The sequence below is a fragment of the Numida meleagris genome, chromosome 14, assembly GCF_002078875.1.
Source record: "Numida meleagris isolate 19003 breed g44 Domestic line chromosome 14, NumMel1.0, whole genome shotgun sequence".
Taxonomy (NCBI): Eukaryota; Metazoa; Chordata; class Aves; order Galliformes; family Numididae; genus Numida; species Numida meleagris.
Window position 1 is genome coordinate 11,524,355 of NC_034422.1, and position 18,019 is coordinate 11,542,373.

General features: G+C 57.4%; 3 protein-coding genes across 4 annotated transcripts in view; 2 read left to right on the forward strand and 1 right to left on the reverse strand.

Annotated features, from left to right (window-relative positions):
* On the forward strand, nucleotides 409-3,609 carry NIPSNAP1 (nipsnap homolog 1). Its single transcript, XM_021412934.1, has 10 exons — nucleotides 409-537; nucleotides 1,305-1,432; nucleotides 1,546-1,591; nucleotides 1,849-1,943; nucleotides 2,090-2,160; nucleotides 2,247-2,387; nucleotides 2,615-2,646; nucleotides 2,846-2,940; nucleotides 3,062-3,145; nucleotides 3,219-3,609. Exons 1-10 carry the CDS (start codon nucleotides 449-451, stop codon nucleotides 3,281-3,283), a joined length of 846 nt encoding a protein of 281 aa, XP_021268609.1. The 5' UTR covers nucleotides 409-448; the 3' UTR covers nucleotides 3,284-3,609.
* THOC5 (THO complex 5) lies at nucleotides 3,752-15,826 on the forward strand. Of its 2 annotated transcripts, XM_021412932.1 has the most exons (20): nucleotides 3,752-3,987; nucleotides 4,207-4,320; nucleotides 4,824-4,967; nucleotides 5,397-5,510; nucleotides 6,137-6,234; nucleotides 6,312-6,458; nucleotides 8,373-8,487; nucleotides 9,048-9,180; nucleotides 10,243-10,320; nucleotides 10,668-10,708; nucleotides 11,191-11,290; nucleotides 11,786-11,894; nucleotides 13,412-13,513; nucleotides 13,642-13,738; nucleotides 13,941-14,055; nucleotides 14,522-14,625; nucleotides 14,718-14,805; nucleotides 14,907-15,022; nucleotides 15,137-15,327; nucleotides 15,602-15,826. In XM_021412932.1, exons 2-20 carry the CDS (start codon nucleotides 4,225-4,227, stop codon nucleotides 15,663-15,665), a joined length of 2,052 nt encoding a protein of 683 aa, XP_021268607.1. In that variant the 5' UTR covers nucleotides 3,752-3,987; nucleotides 4,207-4,224; the 3' UTR covers nucleotides 15,666-15,826. The 2 variants fall into 2 exon arrangements, with proteins under 2 accessions (XP_021268607.1, XP_021268608.1); XM_021412933.1 differs by lacking the exon at nucleotides 4,207-4,320.
* The window catches only part of NEFH (neurofilament heavy), a 5,483-nt gene continuing 4,110 nt past the window's right edge, over nucleotides 16,647-18,019 (reverse strand). The window contains exon 5 of the mRNA XM_021412935.1: nucleotides 16,647-18,019. This exon is cut by the window's right edge and continues 3 nt beyond it. Within this exon, the coding sequence (XP_021268610.1) occupies nucleotides 17,177-18,019 (843 nt within the window). The 3' untranslated portion in view covers nucleotides 16,647-17,176.

Below are 18,019 nucleotides of genomic sequence, written 5' to 3' on the forward strand. Positions count from 1 at the left end.
GCCCCGCCCCGCCCCGCCCCGCGCTCCCGAGCAGGCCCGCCCCGGAGGAAGCCCCGCCCCACGGCCGGCTCCGCCCCTTCGTGGCAGGGTCCAATCAGCAGCTGGCGCCGCCGGCCGGCGGAGGGCTTAGGGATGCAAAAGAAGGCAGCACAGCCAATCAAGAATCGACTTCTCCAAGCGACCCCTCCGATTGGCTGCTGGCGTCTGGAGGCACGGCCAATGAGACCTCGCTGTGCCCGTGGGAAGAAAGCATTGTGGGTAGCCAGGCGCGCGAGGGTGGGCGAGAAGGCGTGGCCAACGGGGCTGCGCGGCAGCCAATCAGAATCACCGTGCTGCACGCCAGCTTCTGAGGGCGGGGCCAGAGCGGCGCCACGCCCAATAAGGGGTGGGGCCTGAGGTGGGCGTGGCGCTGTATAACCACGCCCCCGAGGCGCCCCGCCCCGGAAAGATGGCGGCGGCGCGGGCAGGAGGCGGTGCGATGCTGCTGCGGCGGCTGCAAGGCGGCGGCGGCGGCTGCGGGGCCCTCAGCGGGGCGCGGTGAGCGGGGCCTGGCCCCTTCCTGCCCGCCCCGCGGCCCGGAACCCCTAGAGCCCATCATCTCCCCAGGCTCCATCCTTCCCCTCAGGCCCCATCATCCCCCGAAGCCCCGTTTCCTTCTCAGGCCCCATCCTTCTCTTCAGGCCCTGAAACACCCAGCCCCCATCTCTTCCCCCTCAGCTCCTACCTCCCCCCAGGTCCCCATTTCCACCCTGCCCCTGGTCCCCCTCTCAGCTCTCATCTCCCTCTTTCAGCTCTCCTCACCCCCCAGCACCCATTTCCCCCCTACAAGGCCTCCAGCTCCCTAAGTCTTTCCCCTTAGCCCCCATCTCCCCCTCCAAAATCCATCTCGCCCCCAAGGCCCCTGTCTTGCCCAGTCTCAGCCCCCGTCTCCCCCCCACCCCCATCTTCCCCTGCTCAGGGCCTGCTGTTACCCTGTGCCCTCGCTGTGCGTCCGGGGCCGCTGACCCTGCGCCGTTAATACATTACCAGGCCCCACCGCTCTGCGGGCAAAGGTCTGACCGAGCGCGCTGCCTCCGTGTCATCTCTGTCACCCTGCGTCCCTGGGCAGGGCCACCCAAGGTTCCCTGAAATGAATGAGACCTCTCCCTGGGGAGCACTGGGTGGGGGGGCACGCGGCCCTGGGGCTCGGTTAAGAATGGAACAAGGTCCCTCCTCTGCCTCCCATTTTGCCCCCACATCAGACTACAGCCATTGTGCCTGATTGTGTCCCCCCCCCCGACCCTGCTGACGGCGTGGTCCCGCAGGGCATACTCACGGGATGCTGAGGGCAGCTGGTTCCGCTCCCTGTTTGTGCACAAGGTGGATCCCCGCAAGGATGCCCACTCCAACCTCCTATCCAAGAAAGAGACCAGCAACCTCTACAAGATCCAGTGTGAGTGGCCCCACAGGCAGAGGGTGCACACCCCTCCCAGGCCCTTGCACCCCGACACACAGCCGCTCATCCTGTTGTGTGTGACATACCATCTTGCCCTCTTTCACCCACAGTTCACAACGTGAAGCCAGAATGCCTGGATGCCTACAACAGCCTGACGTGAGCTGGGGGACTTCCCAGTGTCCCAGCAGGGGCTGGCGGGGGGGGGCAAGTGGGGGTGTCGGGTGCATTTTGGAATCCCATGTGCTGGACTGAGAGGGTGAATGGGAATGTTGGGAGCATTCTGGAGTCAGAAACTCAGCACTTCTCTTGCTGAGAGAGGCACAGCTGCTGCTTGCCAGCCCCAGCCACCCCCTTTCTCCCATCTGGGGCTGCCCAGGAGCACCCCAGAAAACCACTTCATGCACTCCATGCAGGGAGGAGGTGCTGCCCAAGCTGCACTCAGATGCTGATTACCCTTGCGACCTGGTTGGGAATTGGAACACGTGGTATGGGGAGCAGGACCAGGCAGGTGAGGGCTGCACTCCTGGAGGAACAGATAACCAGACATCCCCGCATGACTGTGACCCTGAGGAGATGTGGGGTGAATCTTGGTCACTCGGGAGGGGGGTTCCCTGGTGTCTTCCCCCCCTGCCAGACCTTGCTGTCCCATCCCAGTGCACCTCTGGCGCTTCTCTGGTGGGTACCCGGCCCTCATGGACTGCATGAACAAGCTCAAGCAGAATAAGGTACTGCTTGCATCTGTGGCCAAATGGGGTGCCTTGTGGGGTGCCCCTGCTCCCATCATCTTGCCCCGAGCCTCGGCTGTCCGCAGGAGTACCTGGATTTCCGCAAGGAGAGGAGCCGCATGCTGCTGTCCCGCAGGAACCAGCTGCTGCTGGAGTTCAGCTTTTGGAATGAACCCCTGCCACGCAAGGGGCCCAATATCTATGAACTGAGGACCTACAAGCTCAAGGTGAGGCACGAGGTGTTTCAGTGGGATGCAGGCAGCCCAGGCATGGCACTGGAACTCAGGGGATCCCAGGGCCCTGCTGCACACGCTGGGGACTGTGCAGCGGTGTATGGTGCTGTGGGTGTTTGGGGCCACTTGTGCTCTGGCTGCGGGTTGGCCCTGGGCAGAAGCAGAAGGTGATGCTTGGGGTGCAGCTGCCTTACCCTGTTGGTTTTTTCCTTTGTTTGCAGCCAGGGACCATGATCGAGTGGGGCAATAACTGGTGAGTGGCTGCTGTATCCAGCTGGTGTTCTGCATGTGGCCAGGTGATGCTGGCCCTCAGACCCACTCCTGCATCCTTGTTCCTGCGGTGATGGCACAGATGAATCCTTGGCCGCTCTCAGCATGGGGACACTAGAGCTGAGCAGCAGGAGGTGGGGGGAGCTCCTGTGCCAGCACTGGTGTTTCTCCCCATTTTACAGGGCTCGGGCCATAAAATACCGCCAGGAGAACCAGGAGGCAGTGGGCGGCTTCTTCTCGCAGATTGGGGAGCTGTATGTCGTGCACCACCTCTGGGGTAAGCGGGCTTGTCTGACCCACCCCACTCTAGCAGTGACACCACCCTATTGCACCCCAAACCCCATACACCGTGCCCCGGGGGCTGCAGGGGAGTTAGGAACGAGGTTTCCCCCCTGCAGCCTACAAGGACCTGCAGTCCCGCGAGGAGACCAGGAACGCGGCATGGAGGAAGCGGGGCTGGGATGAGAATGTCTACTACACAGGTGAGCACACGGGGCTGGGGTTGTCCCCAGTGTGAGAGCTGCAAGGTGACCCCGCTCCTGCTCTGTTTTGCAGTGCCGCTGATTCGGACGATGGAGTCACGGATCATGATCCCCCTGAAGATCTCCCCACTGCAGTGAGCTGGGACATGTGCTGCCTGCCCCAGCTCTGCTGGGAAGTGCTAGGGGCATCTTCTCCCATTTTGGGGCGTCTTGGGGGGGGGAGGGGAGAGGTGGGAGGGTGAGAGCCCAACCCCCTGGGCTTAGCTCCTCCTGGTTTCTGGGGACCTCCAAGGTGCCACAACACGCCCCATGTTGCCATTGGCCCTCCGTGCTGGGGGCAAACCCTCAGAAGCCCTCCTGAGGGGTGGGCTGGGGGCTGCTCTTAATTACTGCTAACGAGCTGCTCGTCGGGTGCCTGTCCCCGCCGGGCTGTGGGATGTCATCAATTAAATATTTAATTGCCAGCGTCCATGTCTGGGGACTGGAGAGCGCTGGGGACGTGGGGACCCTCGCGCATGAGTGTTCCTTACGCTGAGACCCTCGAGAGTTCCCCCTGTACCCTCGGTGTCCCTGATGCCCCCGGCGAGCCCGCACCATGCCATCCCGAGTGCTCCGCGGCGGTGGCATAGGCCACGCCCCCTCGGCGCAGGCCACGGCGATCTTCGGATAGGCCACGCCCCCTCCGGTACAGGCCACGCCCAGTGCAGCGCCAGACCGGCGTCTCTGGCCACGGTCCTCCGAGAGCGAGCTGCCCGGCAGGGGGCGTCTGTCACCGTCGCTCTCTGGGCCGCCCTCGTGTGCTCCGTGACGTCACTTCCGGGGGCGCAGAGGCGGGCGGTGGGGTGAGTGCGGGGCTTCGCCAGAGGCAGAGGGGCCTAGGGGGTCTTGATCGAGTAGGGAGGGCACGGAGGTGATTCCTGGGGGGTTCTGGCGGTCGGGAGCGGGGAGCTGGAGGAGAAGGGACAGGACGCGGTGTTCCGGGGGTGTAGCAGGGCTGGAGGCCTCGCCTGGGCCCGGCTGAGGGGAGCCCCCCGCAGCACAGTCTTACCGCCGGTCCGCAGCCCTCGGCCGGCAGCGCCATGTCCTCGGACTCCAGCAAGAAGAGGAAGCCCAAGGTGATCCGCACGGATGGGGGCCCGCAGGAGGGCAAACGGGGCAAGGCCGACGGCGAGCAGGTAAAGGGTGACCGGGATTGCTGTGCTGAACAGTACTGGGTCAGAGCCAACCCCCAGCACCTCTGAAACTGTCCCTCTGCGTTTCTGACTCCTTGAGGACACGCGGTGTTCAGGGAGGCCGCGAGCAGAAGGCTGGAAGGTCCCTCGGGGTTTCTAGGTTACCTTGGAACGCTCACGTGAGGATCAGGGCACTTCGATTGGCCGAAGTAAAGTTCTGAAGTTCTGTCGGCTCCCGGCAGACAGGTCTGTCGGCTCCCTAGGTTCTGCCGTAACCTAGGCACCCTGCAGCAGCACAGGCACCCCTTTGGGTTTATGATAGCTACATTAAGAGGCAGCATCTGTTTTCCAGATGTTTGTGTCCTGGATTGATTACTGGGTTGTCATTCAATGCACAAAATCTCAAACTAATGCAGCAAAGAATTGAGCCCCAGCTGTGTGTTTCCCAGTGCCCTCTTTTGCAAACATGTAGGAGCGAGCAGTGCAAGTACTTTTGCCCTTTGCAGGATGCTCGGTACTACAGTGAGGAGTGTGAGGTGGATCTGCGGGACCCCATCAAGGACTATGAACTCTACAAAGAGACGTGCCAGGAGCTTCAGAGGCTCATGGCAGAAATCCAGGAGCTGAAGAGCAGAGGCGTCAAGGACAACGTAAGGAGAACACTGAGTGCTTGGTTTAATGTGTTCTGTTATTTTTCATGTAATCTGAAAGGAGCAGAAGCCGTGCTGTGTTCTGGGGAAAATTAGGAAAATGGAACAGGCTGTCTGAAATAAAATTACATATGATGTAGCAGAGGCATGTGGTCTTTGACTGAGCAGTCATTGCTCAGAGTTACCGACCTCTGAGGCATGGCTGGGCTCTGCTGGGAAGCGTGCTGATGGATCAGGGATCCCAGGGGAGAAACAGCCCCTGCAGATACCAGAAGGCTCTGCAGCTGCATCCAGCAATGCAAGGCTCCACAGGAGTCCCAGTAGCATCGGCACTGCCCTGCAGAGGAGCACAGGGCTCAAAGAGTGGGCTGCAGTAGAGGCTCTGTGGTGAGTCTGTGCCGCTTCAAGCTTTTCCCTCCTACCTCTCAGGCTTCTGAGATAGACGAGCGACGCGTTCAGAGCTGCGTGCACTTCATGACCCTGAAGAAGCTCAACCGGCTGGCTCACATTCGGTTGAAGAAGGGCCGAGATCAGACCCACGAGGTACGGAGTGGGCAGTGAGCACAGGGCAGGGTTTTAAAGAGCAGAGATGCTGCAGTTTCTGCAGGCTGTGTGCGTGTGCAGAACCAAACCCCAGCCAGGTGGTGGTTTCTGTGCTCGGGGTTTGTTAGGAGACCTTGCTGCAGGGAGGCGGAGGCTGTAGTTGCAGTGGCTTACAAAAGAGGGCCATCTTCTCCTGTCTCATGTAGTGGTGAGTCAGATGGTCTTCAGCCTGGTGTGCTGCAAGCCAGAGAAATATCTGCTGATTGGTCCCAAAATTCTTACCTGAGCTTCTGAAATATTTTTATGCAGTATTTAAGCAATATTTATTTTAATTGTATTACTGAGGATACAGAAACAGAATGGGATCTGGCCCATGTGCCTTAGCAGGTCTGTCTTGTTCTTATCCCAGCTGTCTTCCTAGAAGGCACCAGGATCAGCGTAATGTGATGAGTGTTTGCTTTCCCAGCCCTTGAAAATGTCTTTTTTCCTTCTGAACTTTTGCATTCCTTAAAACCTACCCTCCCTGGATGGTACCAGAGTCCTTGCAGCTCTGGGGTCGCCACATGTGCATCTATCTCTGCATATGCCCTGTCCTGCTGTGGTCACTGGCTGTGTCTGTGTTTCAGGCAAAACAGAAGGTTGATGCCTATCACCTGCAACTCCAGAATTTGCTTTATGAGGTGATGCACCTACAGAAAGAGATCACCAAATGCCTGGAGTTCAAGTGAGTTTGGCTGGGGAGGAGAGGGAGCGACTGTGTGTTTGCCACCCTTCCCTGATCCAGCTGTTCTGTCTCTGCAGATCGAAGCATGAGGAGATCGAACTGGTGAGCCTGGAGGAGTTTTACAGTGAGGCTCCCACCGAAATAAGCCGACCTGACATCACCCTGACTGAACCCCACCAGCAGACCCTCGCCCGCCTGGACTGGGAACTGGAGCAGCGCAAGAGGTGGGTCTGGTCTGCCTCCCCCCTCTCTGAGCTGTGGGGTGGTGCTCTCTGCAGACAGCCCAGGCTGCACAGCCCCTGGGCAAAGCAAACACCAAGGATAAAGGTTTCAAAGCGGTCACTATGGAGGAAGTGGCAGATTTATTGTGTAACTGTGTCCTTGTTAAGAAGAGTCCCTCCTTGGGTTACGACAGCAAAGGTATTTCAGCCGTCCCAATAAATCCACACATACTCACTCCTTGAGGTAGTGCCCATCAGCGCTGGCTCTTAGGCATCAGTAGAGGAAAACTAATTTTATAGCTTGTTGTTTCTGGCATGACCAGTGTGTCTGCTCAGGGGCCATGACAGCAGGGAATGAGGCCTCCGTCTAGCGTGGCGGTGATATTTAAGGATGGGCAGTTATGTGCTTCGATCTGGAACCCTGTTCTGCAAGACGTGCCACGTAGGGCAAAGCAATAGCTGTTTTGTCTGCTGTGCTGTGGTGCAAAGAATGAATTTAGGTGGCTTAGTTTGTCTGCTTGTGGCACCATCCTAATGCAGGATCTGACCCCCAGGGTCCCTCAGCTGACTCAGGGCCAGGCAAGGAGATTCACTCCTTGTGAAAAACAGACATATCATAATTCTTTGTAACAACCAGCAGATTTTTCAGAAAGGTCAGTGTAAACTGCCAGTAGATGCTGCATGAGCAGCACGGCTCAGAATGGCAGACTAATAAGAGGTGCTGCAGAAGTTTGCAGAGGACTGCTCAGCCTGGAGATTTCTTTCAAGATTCTCCTTAATACTGCTTGTTCATTACAAGCTATGTGAAAGGTGAAGAAAACTCAACTGAGTGTGCCCCACAGTTGCACAGTAAAGCAGTGGGAAATTTTATAATTCCCTGTCCTCATCCTACAATGTTTAGGAGCACTACCTTTCATTACTGTGGTGGGAAGTAGTCTTTTCAGCTGCCCCAGGAGTGTGGTGGGCACTTTGCAATGCTCCTAGGGCTGTTGGTATCCCTCCACAGCAGTCATGTTGGTGTTCCCAGCTCTGCCACCATGTGGTGTGCTGGATTTGCACTGGGCTCTGTTCCAGAAGCTGCCTCGTGAGTGGTGTGACAGGGCTTTGCTCCTCTCACTGGCTCCGTTGCAGGGAGTTCAGCAGCAGTGTCTGAAAGCCACACGTCAGACCTGCTTTGTGTAGGAAGCTGCTGGGTGTGCTGAGCCAGCACAATGACATTTTCTGTGTTGTGTTCTCATCCAGTGGGGAGCAGGGGCTGGAGAGGAGTGCACATGGGCTTTCCAGACCAGGGTTCCTTCTCTTGTGTCAGGTGCTTCCCAGGCAGCATGCCTGAAGGCTCGGCTTGCTCTGTGCAGCTCTCTGCTATGTGAGAGGTGGCAGTGAACAACAGTGAGGAGGCTCAGTATGTTCTCCCTCAACACAAGTGTATCCAGAGCTCAGAGAGTCATGGTGAATTTCCATTTCCCTTGTCTTTCTAGCCACTTAAGGAGGAACACTTGTTAGCATGCTCAGCCTTGACTCAGGAGTTTATCTCAGTTGTAGCTGAAGTGACACGAAGTGCAGAAGCCTCCTTTGGAACTTACTAGGGTCTGGAGGATCCCACTTGTGTTCTGTCAGCACAGCTGCTTTGGGAGCAGATCTGCTGAGGGAAGCTCTGGCTGCTGCCCTTTCCCCAGGTACAATAGCTGAAGCTATTATATAGTAGAAGCTGAGCTTCCACTTCCTCCCTGCTTGGTTAGAGTTTTTGACAGCCTCCACTTGTCCTTGGCATTGAGAGCTCTTTGCATGTCGCTGTGTCAGCCCTGAGTTCCTGCAGGGACTTCTGTTAGGTCAGGAGAGCTGAGGCTGATGACCCAGGCTGGCCCTGGCGGGCTGTGGTGCTGTGCTGTGTGCTGCTAACCCAGTTCCCACCCTTAGGCTGGCAGAGAGATACAAGGAATGCCAGACCATCAAGGAGAAGATCCTGAAGGAGATTGAAGTGAAAAAGGAGTATCTGAGCAGCCTCCAGCCTCGCCTCAACAGCATTATGCAGGTACTTGCTGAGCCCTGCAGGAAATGGAAAGGCCTCTGGGAGCGAGCTGGTGTGCCCCAGGAATTGTGTTAGGGAGGGACAGCATCTGGGGCCCTTTCCTTTCCAGTCAGCATGGCAGCGAGGCTTGAATCCCAAGGTGGAGGTGTCAGATCCCAGCAGAGTGAGCAGAAGTGTCAGAGCTGCTCCCTGCCTTGTTGGGTTTTCTCCAGAGCCTCCTGGTTTATGCGGCAATTCCTGCAGAGCTGCAGATGGAGAGTTCATTAAATGGGCCTTTCCCCAGAGAGCAGTACGCAGTTCCAGCCCCTTGTGATCGCCTTGGGAGGGAAGAGCAGGAGAAGGAACTGGGTTATTTTCAAACCCAAAAGTTTTCCAGCAGTGAGCTGCCAGCCCCGCTGCGGGCTTGCTGTGACCATCCCCTGCATTTCACACCGCACTGCAGCAGCTCAGCCGCTTCCAGTCTTCCACTAGCTTCAGGGTGTGGGAGTGGGGGGTGGTGGGTAGGGGAATGTGGGAATCTATTCTGTCCCTAGTCCTGAAGGCTGTCCCTTCTGTTCCTCCAGGCCTCCCTGCCTGTCCAGGAGTACCTCTTCATGCCATTCGACCAGGCACACAAGCAGTACGAGACAGCCCGACACCTGCCACCGCCTCTCTACGTTCTTTTTGTTCAAGCCAGTGCCTACGGTCAGGCCTGCGGTGAGCACAAGGGGTCCTCAGGAATGCTACGGGAGGAGGGGCCACGCTCCCCTCGTGGGCCAGATTTCACTCTGCCTGCAGAAAGCACTACCCTGGGGAGAATTGGTTGGCGTGGTTCATCGAGTCTGCCCTGCTGCTGCATTCTGCTGAGCCCAGAGCAGCAGGATGGCACCAGGGCCAGCACACTGAGGCAGCAGCATTTGAAACCTTGTTTGCTCAGCTTCCTTTGCTGGAAGAACTGCTTGGAAAGCTGGCTTCCCACCTCAGCATCAAGGTTGGCTGGAATGGCTGCTTGCCTTCTGAGAGCTGCTATGATGTGGATGGCAGTTTGTGCCACCCGTGGGTGTTGGTGACTCTGGAGCCAGACACGGGGTCTCTGCTGCCTCTGCAGAGGCATTGACCCACAACTCACCTGAAAGCATCCATCCGCTTGGCCAGCTTTGTGTTTTGAGTTCTGCTGGAGGTGCTCTGTGTAGCCAGTTCCTCTCTGTCAGGATTTCCCAGCAGGGCTCAGGGTCCTTCTGGCTGTCTGTATCTCCGGGATTACGTGAGAGCTGCAGTCTCACTGTTCAGCAAGACTGGGGTTTCTTGCCCTAAACTGATCTCTGTGCATGGGTACCTGCAACCCTGACAGCTCCTTGCTTTGTCTTCGTGCTAGATGAATTCCAGCCCCGCTTGGTTCTTGATTAAGAATTTGGTTTTTATGGCTTCCAGCAGCAGTCCTTTGGATCTCAATGTTTTGCCTCCTCAGACCCCATTCTGAGATCCAGGAGATCCAGCCCCATGGTAGCCCTGCAAGGCCCTACTGACAGCTACCTCTTCCTGCTGACCACTTGTTAGAGCTCAGTGGGGCTCTGTCTTGTGCAGCAATGGAGCAGGAGCTTTTTGGGGCAGGGCTGCAACCTGTCTTTCTTCCTGTAAGCTTAGTATAAACCATATGGGAATGTGCTTTTGGTGTTGTAGCCTGCCAAGCTCCAGCCTTGGCAGCTTGCACCATAGCTTTTACCGTTTTTCTCACACAGAAGCGGGGTTCATGGCTTTGTTTTCATGTTTCCTCTGTAGATAAGAAGCTTGCTGTGGCCATTGAAGGCAGTGTAGAGGAAGCCAAAGCCCTGTACAAGCCACCTGAGGACTCACAGGGTAAGTGGGATGGTGTTGCTGCAGCCAGAGGGGTTTTGTTCCAGGGTGGATGCTGACATGAAGATGCTGGATAAAAACCCTGGCAGCTGATCACCCTCATCCCTAAATCATTCCTGAGAGGTGTTCATGGCCCCTTATCTGTTGCAGTGACTCCTAGTACTGAGGGACGTGACGCTCTTGAGCAGAGTGTCACATCCCTGTTTGCCTGCATCCTGCTACGTCCCTACTCTAGGAATTAGGATGACTTCTGGGAGAGCTGTGGTCTCAGAGGGAGGGCTTGGTGGCCCTGCTGGGTTTGGGGAAACCCCCTTACCATAGCACTTGCTTACCCTTCTCTCTTTGCATAGATGATGAGAGCGATTCTGACATGGAGGAGGAGCAGACCACGGTAAGGGGCCTCTCCCAGCGCAGTGTGGTGTGGGCAAATCCATTTGCACTGGCAAACTGAAAGGTGCTGGGGCTTCTGGGCCTGGATAGGTCTGTGCATTCATCTTTGGACGCTGGCAGCGCGTGTGGAAGTGCATTGTCGTTGAATCTGGCTGTGTCCAGAGAAGAGGGAGACCTGGCCTCAGCCGAACAGCTGGGCACCCTGTTTGTGTTGACTGGGAGGAAAGGGGCTGAATTTCCAATTTATGTCCAGAGCACAGCAGCACTGGAGTACAAACCTGCTGTGCTCGCATCCCATCCGCAGCACTGTCCGCCCTGCAGCTCTCCTGCTGGAGCTGCTCCACTTTGTATAAATAGTTTCCATTCAGGGAGGCTGGAGTCCAGCAGGGAGAGACTGGGACTTGGGGTGGTGGGCAGGGAAGGAAAGGGCAGCGAGAGAGGAGTGCAGGCACAGGGCTGACAGCTCCATTCCACTCCCCCCAGAAGCGACGCAGGCCCACCCTGGGTGTGCAGCTGGATGACAAGCGCAAGGAGATGCTCAAGCGGCACCCGCTGTCTGTCACCATTGACCTGAAGTGCAAAGGTAAGCTGGTGCTGGTGGCCCTGGGCACAGAGGGTTGTGACAGCAGGACGAGGAGCAACCTGGCCACAGCTCAGTGCTTGGAGTGTGAAGGGTCCTGACAGGGCAGCAGAGAGCAGTGTCCAGAGGAGGTTCTGCTGTCCCCACTGCCCAGGGATGCGCGTGGCCTTCCAAGGGGGCTGAACAAGGGGATCTGGCAGCTCTGCCAGAGGCTGCAGCTTGCTGCCACCCCCATGCACTTATCTAGCCCACAAGGTGGGATCACCTTGCTTTGCAGCCTCGTTCCTCCACTTAAGAGCTTTTCTCTTTTGTGGTAGGGTCTTGGGCCTGACAGTGCCTGGTGGTGAGGTTATAGTGCACTGGTTATGTTGCATTTCTGCCCTGTTCCTTGTTGTCCTAGCAGGAGCAGAAGAGTGTGTATCCCCTGCAGAAAGCTCTGAGTACTGAGTGCTCCAAGCCAGAGCGTAAGGCCATGTTTCTCTTTCTTTGCTGGCACAGATGAGAATGTGCTTCACCTGACCTTCTACTACTTGATGAACCTCAATATCATGACGGTGAAGACCAAGGTGACCACTGCTGCTGAGCTGACAACTGCCATCAGTGCTGGGTGAGGAGAGCCCTGAGCTGTGTGGGGGTCCTATTCTGAGCCCAGAGCTCATGACAGTCACCCTGCCCTGATATCCTGCCCAGCTCTGCTCAGTGTCCCTTAAGCAGAGCAATACAACACTGGAGGTGGTGTGTGGTGGCAATGTCCCCCTGCTGAGCTGCTTGCTAACAGCCCTCCATGCCCTGTGAGCTCCTCCCCAGCTCTGTGAGCACTGTAAGCGAGGTTTTATCTGCAGTCCCTCTTTCCCCCTTACCTGGGGCATCATAGGTACCTTTGTGCAGAGTTGTAGTGTCCGAGCAGCATCCTGGTTCCTCCTTTAATGGTAAGGAGGCCCTAACGAGCCTCTTCACCTCTGTGTGAGGAATGCTTTCACCTTGCAGATCTCCCCTGCCATCAGTGTTCTCTCTGTCAGCAGCATGGCCTTTCTGGGAGCCCTGCCAAGCTGCAGGCATCCTCCTCCTCTTCATCTGCCACATCCCCCATGGTAAAACCAGGGGCAGGGCAGGTTGGGAACATCTTTGGGGGAGCTGGAGAGGAACCTCTCCTGCTTGGTGCCTTTGGTCACCATCTTGCAGCCAAACTGCTTTCCTCCCTCCTGCAGCCTTTACCTGGCAGCTCCTTTCACCTGCTTGCTCTGCAGGTCACCTTGCACTTAGTACCAGCGATGCAGCTCCCTTTCCATGGGCTCCCCAGGGACCACTTGAGCCTGATCTGCGTGAGGACGGGCTGAAATAGCAGCTTTGGGAGCCTGCCCCAGGAGCTCAGATCAGCTGCAAGCATTCCCTGGCCAGGAGGAGGCTGAGGAAGAGGGAGGCAGGAGAGGCTGGCCTGAGATACCCGTAAGCAGGTGCTGCCTCCCAGGCTGTTCCCATGAGGCCTCCCAATCCTCCTGGGTTCTTTTTCCCTGTAGGTACTCAAACCCCTCTATGATAGGCAGATGTGTGTCCTTCCTGCTGAGATAAATCACATTGAGGAGTCCCCCTAGCCCTGACTCGTTCCTGGGTGAGGCCCCTGAAGGCAGGGTCCTTGCTTAAGGGGACACTGCAGTGTCTCTCGTTGAGTCTTCTGTGACCCAGCCTAGATCCTCTACAGCCATTTGTGCTTTCTGGGGCTTGTGAGTGTGGTCAGATGTGAAGAAATTTATTATTTTTAGCAGAGGGATTTTGCTTTAGCTTGTTGGCTGGCAAACGGCCACCAGACCATGCCCTGTGTATGCCAGGGATTTCTGTTTCTTCCATACCCAGATTGTCATCAGTAGGTTTCAGAGTTCACGCAGCGTGCCTTTGAGCAGCTCCCTGGGAACCCAGGGAGATGGTGCACTGTGATTTCTAGTTTCTTTACAACCAGGGAGGAGACAGATTTTCAAGAACAGAACTAGGGGGAAGCCACTGTGGTCGTGAAACCCAGCTTAGGGGTCGTCCATCCCCAGTCTCTGGGCTCATAGCCTGTAAGTGGGTGCCCCAGAGAGGTGTGAGTCCTGGGCTGTTGTGTGATTCCTCTCTTCCTTCTCCTGCCAGTGACCTGCTCTCCCCAGACTCCCTCCTGAGCTGCCTGTACCCGGGAGACCATGGGAAGAAAACCCCCAACCCAGCCAACCAGTTCCAGTTCGACAAAGTGGGGTGAGTGGACCCCGTGCAGCCAGTGTCTGGCTTGTTGGCATTGGCTGAGGGTGGAAGAAGAGGGTGTCTGCTCCTGCGTGGAGGAGAAAGTTCTTTCATGATGTAACCTTTTCTCTTTGTTCTTGCAGCATCCTGACCTTGAGTGATTATGTGACAGAGCTGGGGCATCCCTATGTGTGGGTGCAGAAGCTGGGCGGCCTGCATTTTCCCAAGGATCAGCCTCAGGCACGTCTCACCCTTCCCCTCTCCACCAGGACGTGGTGCTGAGCTGGCAGGGCTCTGGGGAGGCTCTGGGGACGCTCGTGTCCCATCCTGTTCCCCTGAGAGTCCAGAGCTCCAGCTGGCACCAGCCGCCCCCAAACCATGGAGCACCCTCGGCAGGGGCAGGGCTCCCAGGCGGGGTGGTGATGCTCCCTCCTGCCCACAGCACACGGTCACCGCAGACAACTCGCTGAGCGCGAGCCACATGGAGATGACCATGAAGCTGCTGCGGACGAGGCTGCAGTCCCGCCTGGCTCTCCACAAGCAGTTTGCTTCCCTGGGTGAGTGCCTGGGGAGGGAGTGCAGTGGCAGGATCTTCTTGCCCAGGAGCACTGCCTGAGCGATGTCACCTTGAGGGACTGTTACGGGTCTGCACCGCCACTGTTCCTCTACTCTGTGGTGTCAGGACTGTGAGGTTGCCGTGTTTGGGGTGGGAGAAGGTGGCTGTGCCCCCTCTCAATGTCCAGGACCGCTTTGGGGCCAGCCATCCTGGCACTGGGAGTTGATTCAGGCTGTGGTGATAGGAGAATGGGATGCCCAAGCATGCCAAGTGCCCCTTGAGCAGGCCAGGCACGTGCTGCGAGGCGGTGAGTGCCAGCAGGATTGCACTTGAGGCTGCTGCTGGGTGCCTGATAAAGTTGTCAGAAGGAAAAAGAATGTCCCCAGGTCCCAGTATGGCTGTCACCTGCAGGGCAGGCAGAGAGCTCATCCCCAGCCTGCCCTGCTCAGCCTTGTGCTTGGTTCCAGAGCATGGCGTGGTGCCAGTGTCCAGCGAGTGCCAGCATCTCTTCCCTACCAAGATCGTCTCACGCCTGGTGAAGTGGAGTGCCATTCCCTTCGAAGATTACGCGGTAGGTGCTGAGTGTGAGGCTGCATCCCCTGCAGCTCCCATGCTGCGCCACGGAGCCAGCAGCTGCACACTCCTTGTCATCTCCCCTTGCAGGAACTGCCCTACACTAAAGACGTGCTGGAGGCTGGGCTGGCTGAAGACACCCACCTCTATTACATGGCCCTCATAGAGAGGGGAACAGGTAGGTGTTCCTGGCAATGGCAAATAGTTAGCAGCTGCTTGAATCCCCTACACCAGGGAGGCTCCCTGGGCTGTGGGTGATGTTTCTTCCTTGCCTTCCAGCTAAGCTCCAGGCTGCTGTGGTCCTGAATCCCGGTTACTCTGCTCTGCCACCCATCTTCAGCCTCTGCCTGAACTGGAAAGGAGAGCGAACCGGCAGCAACGATGACAACATTCGGGTAAGCATTTGGGGATGTTCCCAGTGATTCTGTGCCCTTGGTAAGGGATAGACTGGTGGCTGGGAAGAGCAGAAGACCAAACTTGCAACACATTGATCCCTTTGCCTCTGCCAGGCTATGGAGAGTGAAGTCAACGTGTGCTACAAGGAGCTGTGGGGGCCCAAACCGGGCTACCAGCTCCTCACCAACCAACTGCAGCGCCTCTGCATGGTGCTAGATGTCTACCTGGAGACTGAGCCCCATGACACCACCGTGGAGGGGCCCAAGGAGTTCCCTCAGGAGAAGATGTGCCTGCGCCTGGTCAGGTGAGAGCCTGGGGCTGTGCTGTCCATGCAGGCAGTGAGCTGAGTGCTGGCAAGGGACCCTGCTGCCATTGCTGTCCATGCACCTGGTGACAGACAGGCACTTTTAAGCCTTTCCTTGTGCTGCCTTGTGAGGGTCAGCCTTGCACAGTCGAGCAGCGTGCCAGGACCTGTCCTTTGCTGTGGGTGTGCTGGGCTTGTACCTACCAGCACTTCGGGCCTGCTGGGATGGGAGCAGACCCCTGTGGGCCAACCTGTCCCTCTTCTTCTCTTCCAGGGGCCCCATGCGCTTGAAGCCATTCAAGTTCAACTACCCTCAGGGATTCTTCAGCCACCGCTGAGTCCTGCTGGGCTCCCCTGCCTGGGCATGGCTCTGGGAACTAGCCTCATCCTATCCATGGAGAGAAGTGTTCCCTTCCCACCATTTCAGTTTCTTTTATGATGTTTTGGGTCTTGTTTGAGGTTTTGTAGCCAAAAGGATTAAACGCTGAATTGAAGGAAATGTGTGTGTGTGCAGATGGCTGGGGTGTGGGGACCTTGATCCTTGTGGATCCCTTCCCTTCTGGGCTATTCTATGCTTCTGTGACCCGTGGGGGCTGGAACAAGCCCTGTCCCCCCTCCCTGGGGCCCTGCCTGCCTTCTTTCCTCCCTCCCACCGCAGGTCCTTGGTAACATGGAACTGAGCTGGCTAAAAATAGCCCTTCCTGCACTGCAGCCCCAGCCTGCCAGCTGACTCGGCACAAACCCCGGAACACAGCAGGAGGTTGGAGCTCTGGGCTCTGCCCCCCTCCATCCCTCGCAGCTCCCTGCTGCGGGTCCTGTCCCACAGCCCCGGTGGCAGAGCTGGGGCTCCACGCCCATCTCACGGTTGCTATCCCTCCTGCTTCTCCACCGGGGGCACTTTGTGCCAAAGCAACCCCTGGGGAAGGCACATGGAGCCTTTTCCCCTCTCGTGCAGGCACCGCAGGCGTGGTGCTGCAGTGCAGGGCTGTGCTGCAGTGCTTGGGTTAATCCAGGCGCTGCCAGTCCTTGGGGAGCTGTGATTTAAAAAGAGAAGGAATTTAAAAACTGCCTCTGTGGAGTGTGGTGAGGACTGGCCCTGTTTCCATCCCCCGTGCAGGACATGCAGCCCTTCATGCCCGCCTGTGAGCTTTCCTCTGCAGGCAGAGAGGTGAAGGACTGCCACATGCTTTGGAAAGCCCCGTGTCACCCTCTGTGTGCCCCAGCCCGGCACGACAGAGCCCAGCAGCCGTGGCACAAACCTTCCCCGCATCCCTTCACCTCCTCCCCCCTCCACCAAGCAATGACAGCGAGAGCCAGTGTGTCTCTGTAAGCACTTTATTTGGTTATTGCACATAAGCAATTGACAGTGGACTCGAGTTTCCTAGTGCACTTTGTATTTCCGTGAGCATTCCTGCAGTGCCTAACCTCTTCCCCCAAAGCCAGCTACAGCCGGGGTCACTGCCCAGAGGGACGCTCGTCACCCAGCGAGGGAAGGACTCAGCCAGCCAGCCCGCGGCACGCGTCCCAAGCAGCTAGAGCTCTGAGTTGCACTTGTCCATCGATTGCACATACAATAAATAAATGCACTTATTGGAGAAGGGCAGTCGGTTCCCCCGGGATCTGTTCTCCTCGTTATAATTCAAGTGTTTAAATGTGGCGCTCTGCGTATATCACATTCTGCTACTGAAGCGATCGGAACATACCACTGGCGTGGGGCAGCGAGGGGCTGTGTCTCTCACAAACATATTGCTAAGGTAAGGCCTGGCTGGGGGGGACCCGGGGTGGGGACCGTCCCCGTCTCACCCTTCGGAGGGGAGCGGAGCAGCTCCAGCTCCCAGAGGAGCTCCGCTCATTTCTTTCCCGCAGCGGGTGCCGGCTCTGGGGCTTTGCCCTCCTTGCTGGGGGGCTTCTCAGCTTTGGGAGGCTCTTTACTGGCTTTGGAGTCATCTTTGGGTTTTGATTTGGGGTCTTCCACCTTCTCCTTCTTTGGTTCCTCCACCTTTTCCTCAGACTTCGGTTTCTCTGGCTCCTTCCCAGCCGCTTTGCCGGCCTCCTGCTGAGGTTTTGGCTGAGAATCCTTCTCAGCTTTCCCTTCTTCAGTAGGTTTGGAGGCGGCCTTGGTCTCCTTCACCTGTGGGGCTGGAGGCTCTGGCCCAGCTGCCACCTTCTCTTTGGGCTTCTCCTCCGCCTTGGCTGGGGCATCCTTCTTGGGAGCCTCATCCTTCCTGCCCTCTGCTGCAGGCTTGGGGGGAGCCTTCTCCTCCTTGCGCTGCTCTTCCTTTGCAGGGGCTTTTGGCTCCTTTGGAGGGGAGGGGACAGGCTCCTTGGCTGGGGCCACTTCCTTCTGTGGGGACTTGGCTTCCTCCTTCACTGGAGATTTGGCTTTTTCTGGGGACTTGACAGCTGGGGACTTGGCCTCCTCTTTTGAGGGAGACACAGGTTTCTCTGGGGACTTGACGGCTGGGGTCTTGGCCTCCTCTTTTGAGGGGGGTGTGGGTTTCTCTGGGGACTTGACAGCTGGGGACTTGGCCTCCTCTTTTGAGGGAGACACAGGTTTCTCTGGGGACTTGACAGCTGGGGTCTTGGCCTCCTCTTTTGAGGGGGCTGCAGGTTTCTCTGGGGACTTGACAGCTGGGGACTTGGCCTCCTCTTTTGAGGGGGTTGCAGGTTTCTCTGGGGACTTGACAGCTGG

Bases quoted from the DNA above. Each gene is read 5' to 3' on its own strand.
- NIPSNAP1 (XM_021412934.1), top strand. From the start codon at position 449: ATGGCGGCGGCGCGGGCAGGAGGCGGTGCGATGCTGCTGCGGCGGCTG. The intron at 2,388-2,614 runs GTGAGGCACGAG...CTTTGTTTGCAG, and splicing joins TGAGGACCTACAAGCTCAAG to CCAGGGACCATGATCGAGTG. The intron at 2,647-2,845 runs GTGAGTGGCTGC...CCCATTTTACAG, and splicing joins ATCGAGTGGGGCAATAACTG to GGCTCGGGCCATAAAATACC.
- THOC5 (XM_021412932.1), top strand. From the start codon at position 4,225: ATGTCCTCGGACTCCAGCAAGAAGAGGAAGCCCAAGGTGATCCGCACG. The intron at 8,488-9,047 runs GTACTTGCTGAG...CTGTTCCTCCAG, and splicing joins GCCTCAACAGCATTATGCAG to GCCTCCCTGCCTGTCCAGGA. The intron at 11,291-11,785 runs GTAAGCTGGTGC...TTGCTGGCACAG, and splicing joins CATTGACCTGAAGTGCAAAG to ATGAGAATGTGCTTCACCTG.